Source organism: Phasianus colchicus, chromosome 15 (genome assembly GCF_987193195.1).
Source record: "Phasianus colchicus chromosome 15, bPhaCol1.hap1.1, whole genome shotgun sequence".
NCBI classification, from domain to species: domain Eukaryota; kingdom Metazoa; phylum Chordata; class Aves; order Galliformes; family Phasianidae; genus Phasianus; species Phasianus colchicus.
The window spans coordinates 4,369,549-4,397,532 of NC_143450.1; the positions used below are offsets into that span (position 1 = coordinate 4,369,549).

The 27,984-nt window shown below is 36.4% G+C and overlaps 1 protein-coding gene across 1 annotated transcript; it reads left to right on the forward strand.

The window, feature by feature from the left end:
- LCP2 (lymphocyte cytosolic protein 2) lies at positions 1-27,934 on the forward strand. Its single transcript, XM_031598012.2, has 21 exons — positions 1-291; positions 3,501-3,563; positions 7,345-7,391; positions 13,290-13,355; positions 14,308-14,339; positions 15,198-15,232; positions 16,419-16,617; positions 17,300-17,400; positions 18,601-18,658; positions 18,860-18,943; positions 19,706-19,731; positions 19,823-19,842; positions 19,951-20,055; positions 21,145-21,175; positions 21,858-21,870; positions 22,897-23,011; positions 23,655-23,704; positions 24,252-24,355; positions 25,151-25,228; positions 26,320-26,475; positions 27,149-27,934. Exons 1-21 carry the CDS (start codon positions 214-216, stop codon positions 27,272-27,274), a joined length of 1,587 nt encoding a protein of 528 aa, XP_031453872.1. The 5' UTR covers positions 1-213; the 3' UTR covers positions 27,275-27,934.
- Positions 27,935-27,984: the final 50 nt, after the last annotated feature.

Sequence of the window (27,984 nt, forward strand, 5' to 3'; positions counted from 1 at the left end):
TTCTGAGAAGAGACCGTTTTGTATTAGAGGAAGCAGTGTCTCTCTGGGATGTGCTAACAACGTACTTCTGAAATTAAAAGAAGATAGAAAGATCTGGATAAATCAGGCAAGGAGCTACTAGACTTGCTGAAGGAGGTCACAAACAGACAATAGATGGCTGCTTCATCGACAGCACTGGAATGAACGTCCTCTAACCACCCAGGGGGAGAAAAAATGGATTTGAGAAACATTCCCTATCGTTCAGAGGTGATTACATGGAACCCAGATGACTTAGCAGAATATTTTAAGACGGTAAGTTTAACTTTGTTTCATCTTCATATAATGAAGGAATACATTACTGCGACTTTGTGCTAAATTGACATAGCTTATAGTAGGCAAAACTTGCTTTAAAAATAAAAGCAAAATCACTGGCAGTTAAGAAGCTGAGCCAGTGAAACCTATAAATGAAACTTGAAAGTACATTTTAAATTGAGTGTAAGAGAGAAAAGAGGCTTTGCAGTGAAAATGTACACTTCACTACAACTACAGGGAAGGTTCAGGCTGGATATCAGGGAAAGGTACTTCACCGAGAGGGTGGTTGGGCACTGGAACAGGATCACTAGGGAACTGGTCATGGCACTGTGCTTGCCAGAGTTCAAGAAGAGTTTGGACAAAGCTCTAAGACATGCGGTCTGATTTTTGGGTGGTCGTGTGTGGAGCCAGGAGATGGACTCAATGATCCTTGAGGGTCCTCTCCAACTCAGGATATTCTATGATTCTATGAATTCTGTGAATTGCTGATGTAACACCCATAAGGAGCAGTAGAAGATATTAATACATGAAAATTACAAGCTTTCTAGCTAGGTCTTCAGTGATCTTCAGAAGTGAGATTTTTTCCAAATTGCTCAGTGTTGGCAAATGAAACACGGAATGTCTTTGCTTGTTAAAGCTTCCATGAGAACCCATCCAGGAATATAACAGTTGTAGACACATGTACTCTTTATTTTTTTATGCTCAATTGGAAAACCTTTTGCATTCCCTGCTCTAAAGCTTCCCGGACAAAGCTCATGGCTCAAGATAAGTAGCCATCTCTTTTTTCCTATCACTATGAATTTTCCTGAAGTTACTGTGTGTGACCAGCTAGAAACTACCTTTTCTCTTGACATTTCTTCATCACTAGTGACAATCTACAGACTTCGTTTTACAATGCAAAGCGAAGGACTTTTCACCCTGAAGAAATAGTTTGAAAGGAAACACACCAATTCACATATATCCTCTGCACAGCAATGCTGACACATTTGTGATTACCCATGAATGTGTAACTGAGTCATTTTTACTGAAATTTCATTTCCATGTATTCTCTTTAAATTCCTCCTTTTTTCAGTTCATGGCAGAGAGAGTGCCTGCTCCATCCATCCTTGACTATGTTCCTCCAAAAGACCAAAACTGTCAGCCTGGAATCTCACATTCAGGTCATTCAAAGGAACAATTCCAAGCAGTTGGAAATACTGTTTGAAAACATTCAGCAGTGGGGACATTTTCTAGCAATGCCAGCATAGCTGGTTCAATCAGTGACTTCTCAGTTTTGTCAAGTAAAACCAAACAGTCTGGGGCTTGGTTTTGAAATAATGCAAAATTAAATGTTTCAACAGCTTTCACTGAGTTTTCTTGGAGAAGCTGAGGCACAGTTGAAACTAGAGTGCTAATCAAATGAAGATAAGCAGACCAAATGCAAAATCTACAAAATCTCCAGAGAACTGCCAACTACCCGCAGACCTCTAATGCGGGGGTCAGTGGCACAGTAAAATGAAACACAGGACTGGAGATGGAGCAGATGACATCAAAATCAATAGTCAGCTTCAGAAAATAAGAAAAAAAATTTGACACCTCCTCATGGTGGTTTGGAGAACCATCTCCAAGAGACTCACAAAGGAAAAGGCTTCCTGAAGGAGATGATAATCATATTCCTGACAGAGCGGAAAGGATTAATTACAAGTTTTGCAGAGGGGTTGGAACCAGATAATCTTTAAAGTCCCTTCCAAACCAAGCCATTCTATGATTCTAATTGTAACTGAATGGCCCTGGTAGATTAATTTTTGAGTATCTTCTCTCTGCTGATCCAGACACTCCTTGCTTTTGGAGAGGTGAGTCAGGCAAAGAAAAGCTGCTTAAAATTGTCTGGCAAGTCTGTGTCAGATGACAATGTCTGCCTAAGTCCAACAGACATCATCATCTGGGCTACTGCTATAAGTGACCAGACCCTTCTCCCCAAATTAACTCACACAACTTCTCTCTAATTCCTATACCTTAGGAATGCTTTATTTTCAACTGACTAATATATACTGCATGTTCAAAGGCCACGTTCAAGTCCAACAGGAATGAGCACTTTCTCTGACTAATCTGAGATCTGCCAATTAAGAATTTTTCAACAATGACAATAACATCTAGTTTATGATTCTAGGTGTGTTAACTTACAGCCAATAATAATTCCAAATATGCATATAAAATGTAAGAGAAACAATAAAGAACCAAAACTTCAAATAATTTCTAAAGGTTTTTTTTTTTTTTTTTTTTTTTTAGCAAAAGCAGAAATATTCATATTCTTAATATCCTGAGAGTTATATTTAACAGCTACACAGTGTATTTCATCAATTATTTTAAGAATAAAAGATAAGGTCTCAAGGACACTGAAGTGTCCTTCCAAGTGTAGCAATTGCATCCAGATTTTCTGTTCAAATAAAAATCTTCAGATTCCCAGTGGAAATATTTAAGAGTCATGTCTCATCAAATATTTCTACGGTTTATTTTGTTGTGTTGTTGTTGTTTTTTTTCCTATGAATTGCCCAGTTTACTCTTTTGAATCCTGAAATGCCTACCCATGTCCCAGACACTACTGCAAAACATAACTTAGAAAAGCTTTCTAAATATTATGGATGATTTGCAGAATTCAACGCTTAAATCCATCAGAGGAGGCCTTTCATTTGCAACAATGAATTCAGGAACTCTGATCAAAGCTTCATTATTCCAAGATAGGATAGTAGGGCTTTTGCTGTTTTTCACAACTGTTCATTGTAGTCAGTACCACAGCCTCCTTATCCATTTTCTAGATTTTTTTTTTGGAACAGGAAACTGCAAGTTGGTTTTTGAATGTGGGGAATTTAGTATTCCTGTTCCCCAGGGATGAAAGTATCCAAGTCCATTGAAGGATTGTTGTTTAAAAAAAAACCATATGCACATTTACAGGAAAAAAAATGATCAATTTAGACAGTTCAGGGTGTGTAAAAACAAAAAGTAAAAAAATCTAAGTGGGGTAAAGCTGCAGCTTTGTGTTATGACTTTATTACATGAGGATTAAAAAGCATTTTGCAAACTACTGGGACTCCTAGGACAGATGAGGTAATAGGTGGTAGCATGCAACAGAGTAACTTGAAGTACCTATTCAAAGCTAGCTGTAAGTATTTTAATAGTTTCTTATAAATACAGTGTAATAATAATCATAATAATCTTCTTTTTATTGACAGTTAAAGTATAAGGACTGTGAGAAAGTTGTTAGAAAGCACAGTATAAATGGACAAAGGTTTCTGGTAAGTAGAGTTGTGAAATTCCCTGAATCCAATGATTGTTTTGACTCTTCCTTTCTTTGCACTGACAGTCAGCTCACAGATTGTTACTTAAGGATAAATATGAGAAGATCAGCCAGACATTTTGCTGTAAATACAGAATTCTGGGAACTCAAGCATGTTGTTTAGCATGCATGGATTTTAGTGTATTTTAAACTGATAGGGTGGTTACAAATCTTGTCTTGAATTCATCTCTTCAAATACCAACTACAGAAAACTCATATTTATTAACTGTCTTAAAATTGCTCAGGTTAGAAAAGGCCTTCAAGATCATCAAGTCCAACCTCAACCTAACCATACTACCCTAACTCTAACAACCCACTGCTAAATCATGTCCCTGAGCACCATCATCTCCTGCTAGTAATCTCCTACTAAAGAAGGCGTGAACGTGATCAGAATGACCAGCTTTCTACTTAAGTCACTGTTTCATTCCTCTGTAGTTAAAATCAGGTTTCTTCTGTGAAATAGATCAATGATCTATAAGAGCATAGAAACTAATACAGAACATGCCATTGGGTCTAAATCAGCATTAGTCCAAGCTGTATCAATAACTTGGCCTAATCTGACAAAAGCTGACAAATCTCATGTACGTGCTGTTGTTTTCAGGTCTGAAATGCACATGCATGAAGATAAGTAACAGCTTTTATCATTATTTCATTTTAGCTCTAGTTCATTTCCAAATATTGTGTTTTTTTTCCAATAGTAGGCACTCTGATCACCTGTATTATTAGCCATAGTGAAGAAATTGAGGTTCATCTTTTTTAATACCTTCTTGTTTTTTATTTACTTATCCTAATGTATGAAACTTTCAAATATTTCACTAAAATACAACGTACAAGTTTTCAAACACCTCTTATAGGAACAGGATATAACACCTCCATCCTAACTGCGTAGAGTCACAATTATTCAGATGCATAGCACAGAGTTTATCCTGCTACCCACTAAGCAATTTGGCTTAGGTCAGGCACTGAGGATTTGTGCCTGGAGGGAAACATTCTGGAAACATTCTGAAATACTGTGATTTTGAGGGATAAATAACAAGAGCAATAACTGCAGTTTCTAAAGCGGTGGGGGTTATTATTATTATTATGTATTATTTCCAGGGCACTTCTGTAAGTAAATGGCCCAGAGTGCAGCATGTTTTCAGAAACTCCTAGTAGATTCAAAGGATGTTTTTCTATTAAGGAAGCAAGCAGCTCCTCAGCTCTTCTAAGACAAATGTTTTTAAGCTTTTGACCTACTTGTTATATTTATAGCATAAAAAAGATTCACTTCTTAAAAACAACTTGTGAATTTAAGTGGAATTTTCTAGACTGTAATGCAATCGTGTTTTTTTTTTCTATGAATGGTATTTCTAAGAAATATCTTTTCATGTCTAAATTACTGGAAACTGCCAAATTACATTTCAACACAAGAAACTGTTAATACTGAGTTGTATGCAGGTTTTGGATCTGACAGTAGAACTGACTGCAGAAATAAGGCTGCCTTATTCACTAGAATAACCTGCTAGTATCAAAGTCACATTTCTATATCTAGTGGCTACTACAAAAATGTTCCAGTTGAGATGTAGTAGGAATAAAACCAGAGGGATTCCACATAACTTTCTTCAATAAAATTTCCCAAGATTTAAAAGAGCAAAATGGCTCTTTATGAGAGTTTTGTCCCATATCATTTGTCAGGTTTATTGCCACAAAAGAGTTCCAGTGAGAAGCTTAAGAGGTCTTTAGAAAAAATCAAGATGCGTCAGTAAATCCTGCAGGACGTTTCCATAAAAGGAATATATTTTTGCTGCAGTTTACTCCTGTGGATGTACCCAGAAGCACAGTAGTGCTGGAAAACACAGCTAAGATTTGTTGTGTCTTTAAAACATTTTAACCCAATATATAATTAGAAATTAATTACTGCTGGCAGTAAAAAAGACAGAAAGAACACACCTACCGTCCAAGTCCCAAAGCAAAGCTTTTGATTGACAAAATAAACCAGTTCCTCAAAAGTTTCCCAGTTTTCCATTTATCCATCCTAAATTTGTAGTGGCACAACCACATGGAAGAAGAGAGAGGCCAACTCTCTTTGCAGGAGTGTCAGTAAAGCACACCTCAGCTCAGGTCACTACTAACCTGCAATCAAATTGCTTCACTATGGGAGCACAGGGAACATTCTACTCTACCCCCAAGTTTTTAGAAAAGATTTTAAAAACAAATAAAAAGCATGTGAGCTTTCTTAGGCTATGAAGGCTGCTCTTTAGTCCAAGAAGTCCTCCAGCTACATCTCCACAACTTCTCATACACTGTGATTTTACAGATTGGATTAATAGCACACAGAGCTCATCTGTTCTGGCAAATCACACTCCATTTTACCATGTAGAGTTTAATCTGAAATTTTGCAATTGTGAACAATTGTGCCGGATTTCACCACATAGACATGAAAGAATTCAATGTATCTAGCTCATGAAGTCACTTAAATACCATATTTTTAGCTATACTAAAAAGCCGTGAAGCAAAAAAAGCCTAAAATCATCATCTGTGGTAGAAATTTGCCTTCTCTACTAAGAACTGCTCTTTACAGAGGACAATTCTCTTGTACACTGCTTTGAAACAACAAGTGTTTGAAAAAGCTTTTGCAATACTCTGTGCTGTTTTTTTATTTACTGTGATAACTCTCAAATTGTCAAGGAGAGTACTCTCATCACTGATGATAATTTCAAGTAGACCATGAATATTTTGTTGAGCTCACTTCTGTAATAAGAAGCACAGGATGTAGCCAGAATGTAGCTATTAATTCTGAGACACGGCCCACTGAGATGATTTATTACATCTCAAGACACAAAGGATACGTTATCTTGTATGTTAGGTGACAGCAATCTAAAAAAAAAGCAATATGCAGACAGGAGGGGAAAATAAATAAACAAATAAGTAAATAAATAAATATAACTATATAAAATAATAATATAAATAATATAAACTATAAATAGTTCTCAAACCTTTTCATTTACTATCTACCTGCTTTAGCTTACCTATCTCCTACATTCTCCAGGGGGAAGGTTGTTGAAGAGAGTTAAATTTCCATTTCTTTTGAGAAGAAAAGCCGGGATGAATTTTAATCTGGCTTGTAAGTCAGTATGACAATAGGACACCAATAAAGAACTGTATTAGATCCCAAATCAGAAAAGAAAATGACTTTAACTTAACTTTATGCAGTATCATAAATTTGAAATTAATCTCTAGACGAATGGCTCACCTATTGGTAAACAAATCAATTCATGCAGCTCTCATCTGACAAGCACTGTTTTACGATACTATTGCTTACATTTCTCTTTCTATCAGCTATCTTTAAAACATCCTTTCCACAGAAACACTTCTCATTAAAGCTAGGCTTGTAATTGATTGTTTTTTGGGAAGTGATTGATTGTGTGTAAACAAATACACTGATTTTTATTAAACTTCTAGCAAATTTGATGCAACTGATGATGACATAAAATAAAGACTAACATCCAGCAAAACTGAGAAAAAAATATTGAGGAGATTTTTGATTAAAATCTTCTCTTATCTAAGCTTTATTTAACATTGGCCATTGGGGTGGCAGCCTGTTGTCTTGTATTACTTTTCTATGTACTTTATTTACAATTTCAATTGATGTTTATATATCAGTAGAAACTTCATGCCACATTTCTGAACATGCTAACTTCTGTAGCCACAGGGTGTTTCATGGACAAGTTTGTGATCTATGCTATATGTTTCCTTTGCAGAACATGTCTGAAAATGATATCCAGAAATTTCCCAAACTCCGAGTGCCGTAAGTAAAGCCATACCACTTAACATTAAACTTGTTTTAACTCACCATCAGTGAAAACTCACAGCAAACATCAGGCAAATGATTTCAAGTAATCAGTTAGAAACTTGTTGATGTACCTTATAGGAGAAAAAGAAGAATGTTGCAACATAAAAACAAATGGTGTCAGGAGAGCTCAACAATGATACAACTTAAAAAAAAATCCTCTGGGGGGTTTTAACGAATTCATCCACAAATTTTCTTTCGATAGCAGTTTTACAATGGCTGAAGGTTTTAAATATCACCTGCAAAGTAGGATTTAACTGTTCACTGCTTCATTACTGACCATATTCAAAGGAAAAAAAATCAGGTGTATACAAATGAGTTGAGGAGTTGAAGTATTTTTCATCACGTGCTTTTACATCAAGGTGGGTGATAAAGACAAATCAGTTTGGAAGGTTTGGATCAGCGTTAAATTGATTTTTTTCGCTCCTATGAGTTAGGCCTTGAAAATGTTTTGAACTCACCCTAACAGCTGTAATAATTTCATAGAAGTTACTAATGAAGAACAGTATTCCCACTGGGTCAGAACAGAGTAACAGTAACTTCTAATACTTTGTGGTGAAAAATGAGGGGTTTTATTTTGCTGTGAGTTCTTTCTTATGTGTGATGTAAGTTAGAAGGCTCCTAATGATGAGAGACATGGAGCTCTTCACGGTCTTCTAAACAAAGTAAGGGAAGAGGAGCTCAAGTCATTAAAAAATGGCTATTTCTGTTTTGTTCACTTCCCAGTTCCAGTCTCTCCTTCTGTGCATATCTTGATCTCGCTAAGAGACACAGTCTCCTTTAGTTTTTCATCACAGCGTGTGTAAGATTTTGGTGATGCTAAAAATATTGCAAAAATTTGAAAAGCTGTCTGGTCTGTCATATCCATGTGCTCACAGTTAAACTGGTTGCTAGATCTGAGGGCAGGAAGATACCTCTGTTCAGATCAGATATACAAATACTTGAACTTGAAAGTCTCCAACACGATGTGTTTGTTAAGATCATATCTGTATTTTCACAGAATAAGTTTCCTCATAGTAGGGTGTAGTGTTGCATGAAGTGCTAGTAAGTGAGCCCAGATGTTATGGAAAAGATGCCCAGGTGTCTTGGCATTTCTGAAGTTAGAGTCAACTAACAGCACCATTTAACCATGGTTATTGAGACTCTGAGGGGAACAGAGACGGTGGAAAAACTCACATCTCTATACTGTAAAACAAACTGCTTGTAATTTTCCCATAACTATTCTCTCTTCTACAGTCCTTTCATAAATTTGTCTCGTTTCAACTTTCAATTTTGAAAACCTTTGGTGATTTCCTTTCACATTCATAAGTAAAATGTGGTCATTGCAACAACTTACAAACACATATACATAAGTGATATCAATATCATGGAAGAACAGTTAAAATGTAACAACGAGTTTCTCACAGCTCCCCTTCTAATCAATAATATATCAAAAATGCTTTGCAAATTTCTTTTTCACAGTCCTCATGCCTTGTAATAGCCAAGCAGAAAGCCAGCAGCCATCTTCAATCAGATCTTTTGGGATTCTCAAGAAGATGAGAATTTGAAATCAAGAGCTTTAAAAGAACAGTGAAGTGCACAACTTGAACAGAAAAAATAAGTAAATTAGTAAATTAAATGTGAATGGCTTTTCTTCACTTACCAACAGGGAAGCAATTCACTGTAATATTGTCATTGTACATGGAAAAGGAATGGCATGATGGGAAATCCTCCAGGAATGCCACTGTTTAAAACAAGAATTTAGAACTTTAGTAGGAAAAATAACTGATTGTCATTTAAGAAAAAAAGAAACAATACAACAAACAAAACAGATAAAATTGATGGGTGGAATATCTACTCATTCCTTTCATTACTTTCATTACTTTGGAACTTCCTTGCTCTTATCAAAATGGAAAGTGCCTTGTATTGGCTTCTGTGAAACATTCACTCCTTGCTTTTATATCGTAATAGAAAAATCACCTTGTAGGAAAAGCTCTTTTATTAGCTAAAATACACATTAGCATGTTTTAATCCCAGCATCTGATCTACTTAATGACAGAGCAAAGATCTATAAAAATGCCTCAACATAAATTGCATGAGCACTTCAAACTGTAAAAGGTTTGCAAACCACAGCACACATCCAGACAGACCTCCTGGGCTGAGTATGTGGTTTTACTAAATACGTGCATTTCAACAATTGTACTGATCAAGTTTTGCATGAAACTGTGCCATTTCTTTTTTAGAGATGGTTCTTTAACATTTACAGGAACCTTTCAGTATCTCAGCAGATAACATTTGTCATTACAAAGTATGGTGGGCCACCCTCTGAAACTAATAGGACCCTCCACAATTTAAATGTTAATCCTGACCAGCCACATCTGGAGTACTCTATCCAGTTCTGGGCTCCTCAGTTCAAGAAAGACAGGGAACTTGTAGAGACAGTCCAGCAGAGAACTACAAAGAAGATTAGGGGCTTGGAGCTTCTCTTATGAGGAAAGACTGAGAAACCTGGGATTGTTCAGCTTGGAGAAGACCGAGAAGGGATCATATCAATGTATATAAATATTTAAAGGCAAAAGTCAAGAGGATGGGGCCAGGTTTTTTTTTTGTTTTATTTTTTAAGTGGTAGGGAAAGAAGAAACAAGTACAAACTGGAACCCAGGAAGTTCCATCTGAACATGAGAAAAATTTTTACTTTGAGGGTGACAGAGCACTGGAACAGGCTGCCCAGAAAGGTTGTGGAGTCTCCTCTGGAAGCATTCAGAACTCATCTGGACACTTTCCTCTGCAACCTGCTGAGGGAACCTGCTGTAGCAGGGAGTTGGGCTAGGTGGTCTCCAGAGGTCCCTTAAGCCCCTACAATTCTGTGATACCATTTGTGCTCACGTGTTCTCTTGAATAGACTGCTAAAGATTGAAATGTTTAAAACTTAACTGATATTCAGTCTTTAAAGGCAACATAATAATGTTGCATCTGTCCAACAGACATTATTCAAAGGCCACAACAAAGCCTCCATCACAAACTCTGCTTTTGGCAGCATTCAATCTATGCAACTTCCTGGTCTTAGAGCACTTCACCCTCTTTCTCTTTCACCTGTCCTAAGTTCTTTTTCCTAATACACACAGAAAGGATTCTGTTCATGACAGCAATATCTGTAGTAACCAAACAACAGTCATTTTTGGAGTACTGGTGTTTTTGTATTTGTGTGAGTTTTTTTTTGAACTTCCTGCCAGTGTCAAGCTAAGTGCCTGGTGAAGGAGGCAGAAAGAGAAAGAGAAGTCTGAGTAACATTTTCTGCAAGTGCTGTTGCCTTATCCTGTCCTATCACACACTCCCACAACTCAGAAAGCAGTGTGGTTTTGGTACTTCCTTCCTCACATGGCTACAGACTCAGCTGCTCTTTGCACGTACTTTCTGTAATAAAGTTGCTTGTAAAAAGTTACCATTCTAAACTTTGCTTTCTTTTCTAAGCCATTGGGTTTGAACCATTTAAAATGAACTCAAAGACTACACACTGTACTTTAAGCAGAAAATGATTAATTTGCTGAGTGAATTCAATGAGCAACTTTTCTCTTTCAGTTTTTCCTCAAAACTGGCCGATGTAAACCCTCACAACAGACAGGCCAGGTTTCAGTCCAGAAAGCCTGCAGACACTCAGATCACGTTCACACCTGTGAGACTCTAAGCTAAAGCAACTATTGACTCTAAAGCCCGTGGCCTTTTCTTTACTTCTTTAGCAGAAATTAAGCTCAATATTTTGAAAGATACTTCCTCAGCCTCTGCTATGATAGTGAATTAGCCAAGCACAAGTGTTGTAATCCACTTCTCTACAAAAGCATGTGTCTAAGCAGGGCACAGTTCTCACCAGAACACTTCCTGATGTTCCCCTGGAGTCTTACTATTCACACAGCAACTCACTGATCACCTGCAGCACAAGATTTATTGTGCAGACAAGTGTGGACTCCATAGGAAAAAAGAGAAGCTTGTAATTTGGAAATTTTCTTCCCTCATACAGTTTACTTGGGTGACAACATCAGACTGAGACTGCTGTAATTCTGTAATCATTCTTAGGTTGTTAACATTTGTGTGCACATACTTGTTTCAAAAGGGGCGAGTATGACAACATTTGCTTAAACTTGGTAAATTGCAAAGTAGTCTTAAAAAAGAAAACCCCCACAATATTCTTCCTCTGTCTGTTTTCATACTCATCCTTGAGTCCATACCCCTAACATAAAATCACCCATTTTTATCAGTTTTAGATACATTGTTCTGAAATTACTTGTTATCTGATACCTGCTGGCAGCTCAATCTGCCTCTGTTGCACTTCCAAAATCTGCATTACAGCAAGGTACATACTGGAGAAGTAGCAAGGGCAAGACAGTAGGCATTTACATGGCTCAGAATTATAAAAAATAGTAAGTTTTATTGGCTTTTTGTTAAATGCTAGAATGCTTGAAAGCCTGCCTTACTCAGGTTCTACCCAGAAAAACAGTTAAACATGAAAGAGATGCACAAATCAGATAATTAGGGGACCAGTGTTGGTAAGTAGCAGAAAACGATATGAAACAGGAAGAAAAACAAGAGACTGGTAACTGCCTGGCAATTCCTGGACACGTGCAAAAATTTTACAATACTGATATAAAGTTTATTGCCAGATCTAAGATCTATGGAAAAGGAATCTGCACTTACAAACGTTAAAATTAAAGCTTTTACAGAATTTAGAATCTGACATAAGCAGACATGTTTGGTTCCTGATTTTCCTTCATAGTACTTTTACTTCCACATTCTGCTAGACTTGAATAATATAAGCCAGAAGTCAAATGGGGCATTTTCAACCATATGTGTGTAACCCACTTGCTGGGCTGCCACAGGACATTCTGAGTGGACTTCCTATAAAAAGAAATGAGATTTAGGAGTATGACTCAGCATACGTTTTCTTTGAAACAAAAACTTTCTTTGAAATAGGATCATTGTTCAGGAAGATATCATTAGCAGCAAAGCAGAGTCATGTTGCTCTCAGTGGGCTGAATTCAGTTGTTTTCTTCAACTGTGTCCTGTAAGCCTGGTGCTCTTCTCGGGCACTCAGTGAATATAAAAAACTTCACTCACAGTTATCTATGCTGGGTATGGGTGCCAGCAATAAGTGCAACTTAACTGCATGCTCCTGACCTAAAGATCTTTGAGGATTGTATTTCACTGGTTGTTATTCACCCTAACGCTGCACACAAACTATGCACGAGTGATGAAAAACACATCAAAATCTCTCTAGACATAAAGCTGTACTCTTCTTATGTTTTATTTGTATTTCTGCCTTGCCCTACATATGTGTTGTGACATGAAAGTGATGAGAGGGATTCCTGACTGTGCTCCTGACTGTGGAGGAAGGGGGACAAAAAGAAAAGAAAGTCACAAAGTGCATTCAATTTCAATTGTGTGACCATAGGCTTCAAAGAAGCTGCTTCCTGAAATAGCATGTACTTTTTCCCTGCAAAGTAATAGAATGCCACACCATTATTTAAAGCACTGCTCTAGAGCCTGATGTCTACCACACCCTAAATTTCTAAGGCTTGCTGAGCTTAACATCGATTTTTAAATTCAATCCAACAATACAGGTTTTTCAGCATGCAAACAAGTCCAATATTCAACTGCCACGTTACAAGCTTTTCCTTCTTCTTTGTGCTGTAGTGTAACTTTGCAATAAGAAGAGAAATTAAGTATTCCTACCACATAGTAAATGATAAATCGAAATCACATTTCATTTAGTAAAAACTGTGGTAAAATGGGAGGAAAGCAGCTAAGAAAGTGACTGACAGGTTACAAGGAGTTTGTTTTTTTTTTTTTTTTTTCCTAAACTATTTCTGTGATTCTTTTAAACAGTATTGTGAGTAAACTAAGTCAAGAAATAAACAGAAATGAAGGAAGGACATCTTTCTTCCCAAAATGGTAAGTGAAAAATTCTGACTTCTTTTTCAAAGTTTTCAGCTATATCGTTCCTGGACTGTTGTTGGTTTGATTCGTAACACCTGTGTGTCAGAGGGATCATCTAGAAAGTATATAAAATGAAACTGTTAATGTTATCTGTTAAGAATAGGAATTCTTGAGCCCATGAATAACCTGAATACTTCTGTCATGTCTGAAACCAATAAAGATATAGATCTCATGCAATATTCCAACTCAGTAAATTACTCTTTAGGAATGCTACAAAATTTGGGCACATATTATTACATTAATGAGTCATCATTAATGCAATTTACAGACCTGTACATCATTGCACTTTAAAATGCTTCACAACAATATTCTTGAAATAGGAAAAGAACAAAAAAATGCAACTGTATTGATTTTTAGGGTGGAGGAGTCATGAAAAAACAACAATTTAAATTCATATACTGTGAAAATTGAAGTCTAGTCTACATGACATGGTTTCAGACCATCTGAGGATGTGATTTCCTACTTTTGCGTTGGCTAGAGTTCAAAACTAGAACTGAAAACCATACAGATACTTTTTACACCTATAAACATTTTGAACTTGACTTTAAGCAGCCCCAGTAGAATTACTTCAGTTTCTATTTGAAGCTCTATTCCAAGGACTGATGCTCCTGGTAAATTTACTCACTGAGTTCCACTTCCTTCCAAACACTCCACCTCACTGACTTGGCCTTGTTTTCAAGACAGTTGAGCTGACATTTGGTGATGTGTGTGAAATATAAAGTAGTGTGTTTATGGTATTTAGTGTAAAGTCAAACTAACTTAGACACACTTCATTTTACTTTTAAAGCTAAACATGAGCTTTATTAGCGATTTAGTGTACTAGATTTAGTGTGTTAGATTTTAGTGTACATAAAACATTTAAAAATTGCAATTGGAAGGAATTTATTTGTTTATATCTTTGTTATAGGGGCCAAACACAAAAGTGTCCTGAAAATTCAGGTAAGCATGTACTGGCAGTCTCTAAATATAAACAGTGTTTAAAAATATTAAAAACCTATTTTATTCTTTGTAGATTACAGTAAGTGAGACAAGGCAAAGCAAAAAAAAAGACAAAAAAGGAAAAAAAAAAAAAGTGCACAGAGTAGCAAAATGTTGTATGCTTCACCAATTGTAGTAATGAGAAAACAAGTAAGAAAACGTTTTTTTTTTTAACAGAGAAACAATGGAGAGGAAAGGCAAGAGTAGAGAAATTCACATGAACATTCCCAAACTGCCTTTTCTTATCCCCACATGTAGTATCAGTGCTTATACATGTTTTTGTTTCAATGCTTCTGCTCCATGCTCCCACTCCTAGCAGCATCCTACAGTAGAAACACAAGCATCCAGATGTCTGCCAGGCTCTGAATTTTTAATTATTTTCCTAATAGGCAAAGAGCACTCAAACCTTCTGCATCTACCATGCTCCCTTAGTTCTACTGAGACTAAAATAACTTTAGATTTGGATGCCATAAAAATTTTTAAGAGATACAAAGGCTGTGCTTATTCTGAAAGCATTCTACTTCAAATGATATTTAAAGCATGAAGAACAGGACTAACTAGCTGAGACAGAATATATAATCTCATATAAGGAAAGCTTTACTCTTAATTTTGAATAAGAATGTTATTTGTAGTACCTTCCATGAGCTGTGCACGGATGCCAGTCTGCCTGCCTTTGACAGGCCTGCTCCTGCTTGCTCCTGCTATGGTAGGAACTGTGGTATTGTGGTTCAGAATGGATTTGGGATGGCTTTTTGTCCTTTTTGTCAAGTGATGTCTTGACATTTTCAAATTTTACTGTGCTTCTACTTCCTTATGCAGGATACAGTCAAGAAGATGATGGCTGGTCTTCATTTGTGAGTATGAGGATTAACCTAACATACTGGTTCAACAATATACTGGCACAACTTTTCTGTAATCTCTCTGTTTTCTTGCATTGCCTACTTTAGAGAGTACGGATGGATTGGTCAATGGCATGGGGTGTTACGCTAAGGAAAAAGAGAAGCATGAATGACTGGAGTAGCTGCAGGCAAATTTCATTGAGAAAAGGGCTTTTGCCCAGTAATACAAGGCAGAGCTTCACAACAGCAAATTTGTACCACTGGTTCAAGTACAAGCTCACAAATTATGACCAGATAAAGTTTATATTCCTATTTCAAGCTCCTGAAAGAGATGGTTAGCAAAGGGAAGGTTGCTGCGTTATTCAGTGGCAAAATCTTGCTATTTTGTTCTCTATAAAGCTTACTTTTTGAAAAATCCAATTAATTTTTGAAGCCAGATAGACTGCAAAGAATGCTTTCTGTCTTGCAGCATAGAAAATGCACCGATAAATTTCATTAGATGAGGCAAACACTACCTAGCTAGCAAAATTAATGAACTGACTGATCTACAGTCCATGTCTATGAAGATCTGCCACTGACCATTGTTAGTGTATTTTGGAAAAAATCACTTGAGAGGGATTCTTAAAAACCACTTGTTACTGCATTTGAAGATTTGCTGCTATTTCAGGAGCATACAAGATGAAAGTAACTGCCTGTAATGGAGGCTGGTATGAGCTAGTCTGGAACATTCAGCTAAGGCATCAGTGAAAAAATAAAAATAGTTTTTCTATAGATCACAGACAGCACAGAAAATGTGTGCAGTGACCACTACCATGCTTACACTGTGATCTTTTTAGGACCAGTAAGATACTAGTAGCATGTGTCTGTTTTTGTTCTATTTTGATTAGTATTGATCAAGACCTGTATCACAACCTCTTTTTTTTTTTTTTCCAGAAGTGTTTTTAAAGTCAAGTTTCAGTTTGTAGAATACATACTATTAAGTAAGAGCGAGTTTCAACAGACAGTAACTGCTGCTCCAGTGTTCTTTCGGGAAGCTCCAAATTGTTTGCTGATGCCTTGTGTGTTATCTAAAAACAGACATTCAAAAAGGTTTTAAAGACTTGATATATTCCAGTTTGGAAAATACTGTACTGAAAAGCCCCAAGGAAACTGCAAAAACAGTAACCTGCTATAGCACTCATCTTTTATGTACGTTGGTCAGGATGAAGATGATGACTATGAAAGCCCTGATGATGACCAGGAAAAGGAAGACGAGGCTGACTATGAATCACCAACGGAAGAACCTGAGGACGCAGAACATGACAGTGATGGCTATGAGCCACCTCCATCCAACAACGATGAAGCACACCACAATGTCATATTTCCTGCAAAGTCACTTGCAAACAACACAGACTATATAGGTAATTACTGGAAATAAATTATAAGTAATAGAATATAGAAGGCTTTCTCTGAAAATGTGGAACAGACATTGCAAGTAGGTATCTTTGTAACTTTTAAAGCTAAATTTTCTACTTCAGACAAGCTCTGATGGATTGAAGATAAGTTTCATGTGATGTGTGCACAATTTGGCTCATGGTTTGGAATCTGCATAAAGTAAAAAAAAAATTACATACTTTTTTAGCTTTAGCAGTTGTTCCTTGATCAGAATGAGTTGTCATAATAGCAGCAAAATATTAGTGAAAACTGGGAAGAGATCAGCTTTCTCAGCTTGTCATTTTTTGTGTGTGTGTGTCTGATTTTTCAGAAGCTTGCAGTTTTGGGTCAAGTATGAGAGTACAAAATGCTGCCAGTTAGACTGGCTGGTGCTTTAGGAAAACACTGTGCTGCAAGGAACAAAAAGAAACGTGAGCCACTAGACAAGGCAGGTGCAGTCCCACCACCAAAGGGATAGATGAACTTCTAGCTCCCAAAAAACATTGATCCTAAAGCAGCTGCCCATTAAGCACTAACATAATGCTGTATGATATGTCAGGTTAAGTATGCAGCATATTGCAAGGGCTCTTTTTTCATAAAGATCTAATGAGAATAAAATAACAAAACTGTTCACATCGTTGTTTAGCTTGGGATTTTTCTTTTCTTTAGACAGGCCTTCAACAGCCAGATCATCACATCAGCCTCCAGTACCACCCCAGCGGCCAGGCCCATCCCCAGCACCAGCCTCATTTGGGGGAAGAGGTGCTTCTGTATGTTTCTCTCTTGATATTTCAGAGCAAATGAAATACTTACCTATTTACTTTGCCAGTACCTAAATGGAAATCCAAGTGTAATATTATGGCTATTCAAATAGTACACGTAGAGGAATAAGAAAGTTTTTTGGTGTCAAAATAGTTGAACTCTTACAGGGTGTTTTTTTTCACGGAACAATACAATTTGATGGGTAGAATACTAAATTCTTTAGCATTGGAAATTTGTATCAACTTGTGAATTCTAATTATAGATTCTGAATATCCCACTTTGTTTCTTTAACAATACTTGTATGTGAAATATTTTTTTCAAATTAACAAAGACTACAAAAAAGTATAAGGGACCGTAAGGAATCGAGAACCCTGATAATATGCTTTTTTTCCTCCCATTGTTTTTGTCCTTTGAAATCTTTGAAATTGAAAGCTATGTTATGCTTGTTATGCTTACAAGTTGCAGTGTCAGTTCAGCGTATGTCAGCACAGCTGTACATAAGACCTACCCACGTGAAGGTAATTTTAGGATGTGGTAGAGGGACCTTTGGTCTGACCCATTTCCATAATACATAAAACACAGAGTACTGTTTGAAATGTAATAAGTTCTCATAACTGTGTCCTAGATTGTTGCACTATTTATTGGAGTAAGAAAGAACACAGAAAGACATTTGTCTGAAGAAATATAGATTTAGATGTCAAAACAGTCTCACCCTTTTTTTGCAGCTTCTGATAACCCATTGTTTGACCCAGCTCTCACAGTTAGAAAGAATAGTCCTTTTTCCCACTGCCTCACTCAGCAACTAGCACTAGCACAATGTTAGTGCATCTTTCTAAGCATTAAATTTGCTCCACTGATTTCAACATCAGATATCAAAACTATCACTGCTGCACTGAAGAGACCAAGCTACAGCAGCACTCTTGAAACTCCTGGTTCTTTCCAAACAGAATGCCCTCCCCAAACAGAACATCCCAGTAAAATATTCCTTATGAGGCAGAGGGAATTCTTTACGAGCCAAAGAACCATATATGCAGGTCATTCTTCAGGAGTGTTAATGACTCCTATCCATCTGATAGTGGGCAGTGACCAATTCTTTGTGCTTTACCAGACACCAAGACTGTCAGATTCGGTGTGGTGTGTTCAATACATTAAAATTAAAAGAGAAAGGTGAGGGCAGGTTTTAACCATGTCTAAAATGTTTGTTTTAGCTGCCAGCTTTCCCTCCTCTACCAAGCAACAATGACAGGAATGTCAAGCCTTCAAAACGTAAGTACAGCTATTGCTTTCTTTGTCAATGGGCTGCACAGCACCTCAATTTTGCCTGTAACTCCTCAGCTTCATTTTCTAATACTATTTACTCAGAAGACCCCTTTGTTATTCTCAGAAGTAAAACCAATTTATGACTATGCAAAATAAAGTTATATTGACCTGTATCAGTACGTTGCCTTACACAGTTACTGTGTTTAGCCCCAGCTCCTTCTATAGACAGAAGCACAAAACCCCCACTGGATCGCCTCGCTCCACCATTTGAAAGAGAAAGCCCAGTGCCAGGTCAGTATTTGCTTGTGGTCATATCAGTGGCTTGAATATTAATACAAATAATAATATTCAAAATTATCAGATCAAATAGAATTCATGCAAAATGTCAGGACTCAACAAAATGTACTTTAACTCCGTTATGTACAAGGTGATCTGTTTTGGAATAAATAATGTGAGCAGTACTTACGTAGTAGATCAGGGCTGGTTGATCAGAAAGACATTATGAGATTCCTGCACAAAAATGAAATAAAATAAATTAAGTGAATGATCATAGGAAAATTTATCAGGTTAAAAGAGGGAATAACTTTGCAAACAAAGCTAACAAAAATCTCTACATAGTACTATATGTAGTTTGTTACCCAGACTGAAAAGAATGCTGAGAACTTAAAAAACACAGAAAGAAAGGAAGAAGAGCATTTGTTTCAGACCTTGATGTTGTACTATACAAAGAATATAAACTGACTACTTTATGATTTTTATTTATTATCTATTGGGTACATGTCAGTATAGAAGTATTCAGTAATTCAAAGCTGAATCACAGAAAGTATTTTTGTAAAATGTGTCATTTTGAAAATTAAACATTTTTCCTTTAATAAGAGATATTGCAATTCTTCCTCTGCTTATAAAACCCAAATCTTTTAATGGCTTACATCTCAGGAGTCCTAGTGCTTCAATTTGCAAAACATTACTACTGATAATATTCAAAACTTTTTTTCATAGGAAGTTTAATTATCTGCAGTTACATTTTTTCTAAACACCTTTTACTATTTCCAGGGAGGAAGCCAGGCCATCCTGAAAAGGTGAGTTCTTTTTAGTTTGGTGCTTACACGTTTTTAACCTGTTTTGATATCCTTACCTCTTAACTCTTAACTATTCCTTGTTGTTTCACAGCTTCTGGCTCCACAGCTAAGGTAAGGAGTTTTGCTTCTTTGACATGAGATTGTTAATGCCAGTATTAGTCAATTTTTTCACATTAACCAAATTTGTGCCTTTATTTCATCATCTTGCTCCTGCTTTAGAGCACTGGGAGAACAGCTAGCAATGATGCCAAAACCTCCTGTACCACCAAGTGATAGATATGAAAGAGGAAATCCATCTCCTCTAAGGAAGCCAATCCCTGTAAAGTAAGAGTTCATTTAATTAAAATTTAATGAAAATATAAATGAAATTCAACAAAAATGTGGATAAGCAATGTAGGATGATATAATTTACTGCTACTGCATACCAGTAGTATCTGCACACATCAAAGTTTTGTTTTAACAGTATGCATGGAATGTCTTGTTTGCTTCAGAAAAGTGTGAATGTGATAAGAGCTGTCTCTCAAGTCCTATCTCAAACAGCCATTACACATGGCAAGGCTCCCTTTCTACTGGCATAAAGAAACATATGATCCATATTTTGACAGCCAGATCAAGGTCTTGCTCTAAGAAACATTGTTTCATGAACCCCAAAGATATTTTGTGTGGAATATTAGGAAGAGAAAGGCTTGCTCTCCTATTATGAGCTTGCATAACCCATAGCAAATAGCGTCCTATAGCAAAAAATTGATAACTGCCTAGGTAACATAGGCTGAATAGTGTGATTGATTTTAAAACAAAATAAGGAAGTTATTGAGATCTGCTAATCAGTTAAGAAAATCTGTCAAAGAGCCAAAGGCTTGAAGGTTCATCAAGTGTTCCAGCCATCACAGAATCATTGAGTCATAGAATGGCTTGGGTTGGAAAGGACATTAAAGAACGTTTAGTTTCACCTCCTCTGCCATGGACAGTGTTGCCACCCACTGGATCAGGCTGCCCAGGAACCCATCCAGCCTGGCCTTGAACACCTTCCAGTGGGGCATCTATAGATTCCCTGGGCAGCCTAAGCAAGTGCCTCACCACCCCAGTGTTGTGGAGTACTGTAAATGAGTTTGAGACTTGAAGTCTGTTGTTTTATCAGCGTAGAAACTTGTTTAAAACTCTAATCTTATGATAAAGTATTCAGAATTTTGCTGCTTATATAGTCATGGTTGGCTAAGAATTACCATCCTAGAATATGGCTGAAAATTTGTATTTTGGATATTTATCTGAGGAGAAAAAATTGCTTCTGCAGTTATATGGGACTACAGAATTTATTAAAAGTTTATGTCTTAATAGAAAATATAGCCTAATGCACATCAAGTGAATGGTAATATTCCATCTTTGATTCATGTTTTGTTTTCTGTTTCATTTCAGGCAGGGCTGGGCACAACAGAAAAGACCTGAAGTAAGTATAGTGTCAAAGCAAGTGTGTAAAGATATAGGTACTACAATCAAATGAAGTACCTGTAAGAACTAAGAATTCTGGAAAAAGTAAACCTATTTCTTTATGTGTGGTAGTGAATGCTGATGGATCTTTCATAGTACGTTGTTTCTTTTTAATAACTTCTATTATTCTATTATTATTCTATTATTATTATTATTCTATTATTATTATTCTTTTAACAACATCCATTTCAAGATCAATTGCTTCCCCAAATACTTTATCACAGAAAATATGAAGAATAATCCCAACATTTTTTATGACCCTGGAGAGGTGATTTTGCTTATTTTAAGTCTGAGTTTTTGTTTTTGGATTTTTAAAATTATTTTTATTTATCTTAGGCTGACCTAAGAATTTAATTTTCAGATAACTCTGAGAACCTATATTTACCTAAGGAATGAGGAAAGTTTACACTGCATTGGGTCAACATCTTGTATGGTACTTCACTGTTTATTTGTAAATAATAGCTGCACCTTAACAAAAGAACTTTAAAAGTTTTTTGGTGTTGTATGAAGACAAAACTCCTGCATTTTAGATGAAAGTGACAGCCTAGATAATATAATCAAAATTTATCAACTTCCAGGTCTTTGTTTTGTAAAACGGCGTGCTATGAGTTGCTAACATTTGTTTTCTCTTGGTTCCTCAGGAAGAAGAAGAATGTAAGTATTTCTTCTCTAACTTTAAAAACTTGAAGTTCTTTTTTGTCTTACTGCTACCAAAAAAAAAAAAAAAAAAAAGTTTCTAGAGTTCTTTCTTTAGAGCCATTTCAAAAAGTCACTTGGTATCCTGACAGGTGGTAAAATGCTTACAGTGTACCTCGTGCAGATTTATATAGCAAAGCTGCAGAACACAGAAAATCAATAGTTAATAGCTTCCTCTGGTCAGTCAGTTACAAGACAGCAGGATTTCTTACTTTGAAACACACTGTACTTTAGAGACCTATAATCTCCACACAGCATGAAACAGCGAGGCATGTTTTCAGTATTCAACAGAATGTTGGGTCAGACCCTGGTGGTGCTGTGTTCTGTGTAATGGTACTTAGTCCGAGGAACAGAAGCAGAACTTGTTTCATGTAATTAGTACTGGTTATAAATTTCTTTGTAAGTTTAGTTCCTAAAATTCAGTTTTTAAAGCGGCTTCATAACAGAAGCAGAGCATTTGGCCAAATCTTTGTAACTTACCATTGCCTCCAAGACTCCATGAAGAACAGAGCAGAGAGCGGTTAAACTGTTGCCCTTTTACAAACAGTTGAGGCCTGAGGATGCTGCAGAAAATACATCATTTTAGTATTATGTTCTTTACAATTACATGGGAGAGATCTCACAAATGAAGTCTAAAAATATAACCTCAAATTCACTGTTCAGAAGCAGCTCAACAGAGAGAACACATTGTTACCTCCCTCAGCTGTACTGCAGTTGAAGAGTCTGAACTGCAGCTTGTCCAAAACATGACTTATATAATGTAAATATTCCAGTCTGCTCCATTTTATTTTTAATTTAATCTTACTCTTAATTTCCTTAATATTCAGCTCTCAGTTGACCATATGAAGTTACAATCTGTATCTAAAATATCAAGGACTTTTTAAGTCCTCTATTAAGTTTATCTAATTAAACAACAGAAATGTGATGCGATTTCTTCATTCTAACTAAGGCAAGTTTTACATTTTCTTCTCCTCTTCTCTACAGATACACCCCAAAGACCAGTGCCACAGATATCTTTGCCCCCATACAACTCCAATACTTTCCCATCAAAATCTATCAAGCCTCTGCCTAAGCCAGGTGTGGTGCCTGGTGCTGAAAGGTTTGTTTCATCCATTGCTATCTCATTCCTTTTGAATTCTAATCTCTTTATATATATATATATATATATATATATACACACATACATATAGCATTCTCTTTTCTAAACAGTCCCAGCTCTCTCCAGTTTTTCCATAAGTGACATGCTCTAATTCCCTACCGTGTTAGTGGTCCTTCACTACTCTCTCCAGTAGCTTCATATCCAGAATTGCAACATTAACAAGAAGCTGAATTTTCCTCAAAACTGCTAAAAAAAACCCCACACATGTAGAACAACACCATAAGTGGAAGCCAAAAGAAAGAGCTAGAAAGCTGTTGCCTGTTCTTCCCACTTTAGAGTAATAATGTACACGGGGCCTCTGAACAATTAACTCTAGCTCTAGTAGTTTTTTACATTGATCCTTACACATTACTGATTCCTACCTACCTGATACCCAGATACTGAGCTCCAATTTATTGGTGATCTACTTACATCAAAAGAAAGAATGAAAAATGAAGAGAGGGCTGTTCTCATCCTTCATAGGACTCAGGGAGATGCCATGTTCTGTAAAACACGCTCACAGTCTAGATCAGTATTTTAAAGCATAGCAATGTTGCACAGCAATGACATATTATACTGAGTAGTTTGTTTTGTTTTAAAACAGTGCTAGAAGCCTGTCTGCAAGTGGCTCACTACCACCTCGCTTTCCCCACGGTTTGTATCTTGTACTTCTGGATCTTATGCACAAACAATGGCTCAAGGCTGCAAGGCAGTTTCAGTGCATTATTCTGAATCTAAATAGATTTTCTTTCACAAAGTTTGGGCCTACAGTCTAGTTAAACCATTGCCAAAATTTCATATATGTAATTTTTCCAATATAACTAACAATATTGAAAGCTGAGTAATACTACCTGCAAATCACTGTGGCGCATGAATAGCCTTGACAAAGGAAGAAAACACTTTTCACATGAAATATGCTGCATCTATTAATATTAATTCCACCTCTAGAGAAACTGGAGATACTTTCAAGTGATAAAAAGTACCTGTTCATTAAGAATGAATTTATGCAATGAATGTGGGTTATATACATTAGCTTAAATCTGATTTCAAATCAATTCAAAATGTATCAACATCAGAATGATACAAATTCATCATGCCTTGCAAAATCAAAATTCAATACCATATACCTGTATGCATTCCCCAGATGAAATTATTTCCTGATTTTAATATTTTTTTCTATTCTTTTACTGCAATCTTAAAGGCAACAACAGCAGATCTCCTTCAAGAGGCACAGCTGATTTAAGACCTCCGTTGCCCATTCCTAGTAGACAGGCTGCTCACCAGATAAACACAGAGGAAGATGAGGTACAAAAGCATCACAAGCATTAACTGTAACAACTAAACACAGCAAATAGCTCATCTTGAGAGAATTGTTTTCAAAGCTTTTTTTTCTTAGCAGCCGTTGTCAGGATGTTAGTAGGTACTTTCAGTTTCCTTTTCTGCGTCAAGATTTAGTGCCTTATTTTGTCTCCACGAAGAAAAAAAACAGCAGCAAAAAAAAAAACCAACTGTAGAACAAAGTGAGAGAATGACTTGTTTGCTGGATTCCTTGTTTTGCACAATTGCATTGAAGTAGTACTACATATTAATTACTTTCCACAAAACCACGATGAGTAGAGAATTCATACCCACGAGGCACATTTTGTTTCACACATCTTTAAATATGTCAAATTTAGAGAAAACCACGAGAACATGTATAGTTGCACTGTTATGATCACAGGAAGTCTGTACAATTATCTCAGATGATCATTAGAAAAAAAAAGAGAGAGAGAGTGAGAGAAACAAAAGCATAGAATGTTAATGTCCCAGGCAGACAAAAGAGAAAATGACATTTCTAGTGGAAGGTGTCCCTGACCAGGGCAGGAAAGTTGGGACCTTTAAGGTTCCTTGCAACCATAAACATTCTATGATTCTAAGACTTAAAATCTAATTTTTATTGAAAATATCTCCGAATATTACTTTTCCTCCCTTAGAAGGAAAATCTGAAGATGCGATACAGCTAGGTCTGTAATACTTTCATATTACTACTTACTAGTATGTTGCCAACATCATAAGCTGACAGATGACTTTCTCCTCTATCTTCTCTCACAAAAAATACAGGATTCACTAAATGATGAGTGGTATGTTGCTTATGTTAGTCGGCCAGAAGCAGAGGCAGCTCTTCGAAAAATAAACAAGGTACTCTTTAAATTGTTGTGGATTCTCAGCATCTCTTTAATAGCCTACCTGTATGTCCTTGCAGTCACATGGAAGAGTGAAGGTAAATTACATGATAAGGTAAGAGCTCCAATATAGATAATTATAATAGGGGCTTCATCTTGCTTATCTTTACCCACTTGAAAGTTAGATATTGAGATCAAATCAGCCCTGAAAGCTGTTGTTTTCCATAGCCCAAGAGAGCAAACTGTGCATCTCCAGAGAGTCATTTGATCTTGAGTATCTTAGGAGGAATGGTAAATTCTCAAAAAATATTTCTTTGTCACCAATGGAGCACTTCCAAAAATTCCACATTTTAGCTCAAATTAGATGCAATGAATCTTACTCTTTTCTAGGCCACATTTACCAGCAAAATGAAGTACAGATTCAAACAAGTGAAACACAGACTTAAGTATACATGTGGAGATAAACCAAACTGTATCCCATCCATCACTGTGGGAAATCTGTTTAATCTGTGGTGCCTCACAGCAAATGAGCTGAAGTTGTCAGTTACAGCATTTTGATGACTCGTATTAAGGACCAGTTTAGGAGACCACATCCAGTGCCTTTCAGACAGGGTGTTTTAATCGAAGATTTGTTAAATCTGAAACAAAGGAAAGCAGAGGGGGAGAAAAAGAGAGAGAGAATATCAGTGTCTCTACCAAAATTACACAGACACAATCATTTTTTAAGCTGTCTGTAAACAGTTTGTAGAGGAATCCTGCTCGGAACTTAACAGGAATTAAATTCTCCTCTGATTGAAGTGTAAGTTTGCCTTTGATATTTCACACCCTCCTTTAATGGAATCTCTCCCTCATACAACAGCAGCCCTACCTTCCCTAAAAGTCTGCATTTGTGTCAGACAGGAAATGGTTGAAATAACAGATTAAAAGATACAACATTTAAGAAATGATCACATTTTTCTCCACTAATAGTATAGTTACTCTTATGAAAGAAAAAAAAAAACAGGCTAAAAAAAAGCTAAGGAGATCACGAGTGCTCTGTTTAAGGTTGTTGTGCTGCTCAAAACCAGAAGTGGCATTTATGTCATCTTTCATTTTTTCATCTTTCAGGATGGAACTTTCTTAGTAAGAGACAGCTCAAGAAAAACTACCACTCATCCATATGTACTGATGGTGTTGTACAAGGATAAAGTATACAATATCCAGATTCGTTACCAGGAGCAAGATCAGACATATTTGTTAGGAACTGGCTTAAAAGGAAAAGAGGTACTGTGTGTTGGTTTTTTTTATACGACTTCCCTTCATCTTAAAGTACCTCCTGTCTTATTCCCTAACTCTTAAGCTACTTAATCTGTCAGCTGCCTTACTCCACTGGAATCCTGCTTATTGTCTTAGAGTTATTCCTACAATTATGTTACTCCTGAAAGCAAAATCAGATTCTTCTGTTTGTACTCAAGGAGCAAATTGGTCAGGGAATGATTGTTTACAACTAAGATAACAGATAATGGAAATACACCATTGAGAGCAAATCCATACCTGACAACTTTACTGCTTTCCTTTCAGACTGCTAGCTTACACAATTCCAGTAATACAGCATCGGATTTGCTGGCACCAGACAGGCCATTGCATGTACTGATTGAGCCCAAGCTGTCTGAACTTACGAGTCAAGTTAATGAACTTTCATCATGTCAAGCAGAATAACAACATCATGTATTAATGTCAAATTTGCATAGAGTAATTATACAAAACATCTTCATACACATACTAGGCAAACAGCTACAGGGTTGCAAATTAGGGCAGGAGGAAAAGCAGCGGCTCTGATGATGTTTACTGTACCTTGTTAGATAGCAAAATATTTAGAGTTTAAATTAAAAAAAAATTAGCTTTACTAAGAATTCTGACACATTTTCCATTGCCTTCTCATTTTTCCATCCCACAGGATTTTTCTTCTGTAGCACATATCATTGATTACTTCCAAAGAACGCCTCTTCTTCTGATTGATGGAAAAGACAGGGGTTCAAGAAACCAGTGTGTGTTAAAATATGCTGCAGGAAATATTAAATGAGACCAAAATGAAGATCACATACAGGATCAAAGTCTACCAAAACCTATAAAACTCAGGATACTTCATTTTTCAGTGAACTAAAATCATGAAGAAGTCATTAAAAATACTTTCAATTTTATTGAGAAAAAGGACGATGTTTTCAGTTTTAAATCATGCCTGAAATGTAGTACTCTATAAATTGGGTTTTCCTACAGTGTATTTATTACTGTACACTAATCGTAGAGTACCATGAGTATTCTTTATGTGAGGAATACTATCTTCTAACAAACACGTATTATCTTAAAATGATTTCTGCACAGTATTAGAGGATCCATGAAAGATATACCAATGCAGCTCACTACTTTCATAGGAGAAAAAAAAAAAACTACCTGTTTTTCAGATCAGAACTGCAGCAGCAGAAGTAACTAATGTGGCATACAAAAGAATCAAAACAAAGTTGAGCAGCATTCATTTTTTTTCTGCAATCCACTTCCTAATACATTTAACTATGGAGATTTCTGTGTAAAGATTAGGACTCCAACATGGACCTGAAAGACATCAGTTTTCAGCAACACCAAAAAATCCCCTGGATACTTAGCTGCCTGTGAAGATCTGTCTGTGTGACTCAGCTATGAAGCTGTCTTTGTGTTTTCTAGAGAAATAAAATATCTACAGATACAATCCTTTGCCTGCCATACCGCTGACGAGTCACTGATGGCACATTTTTGTCG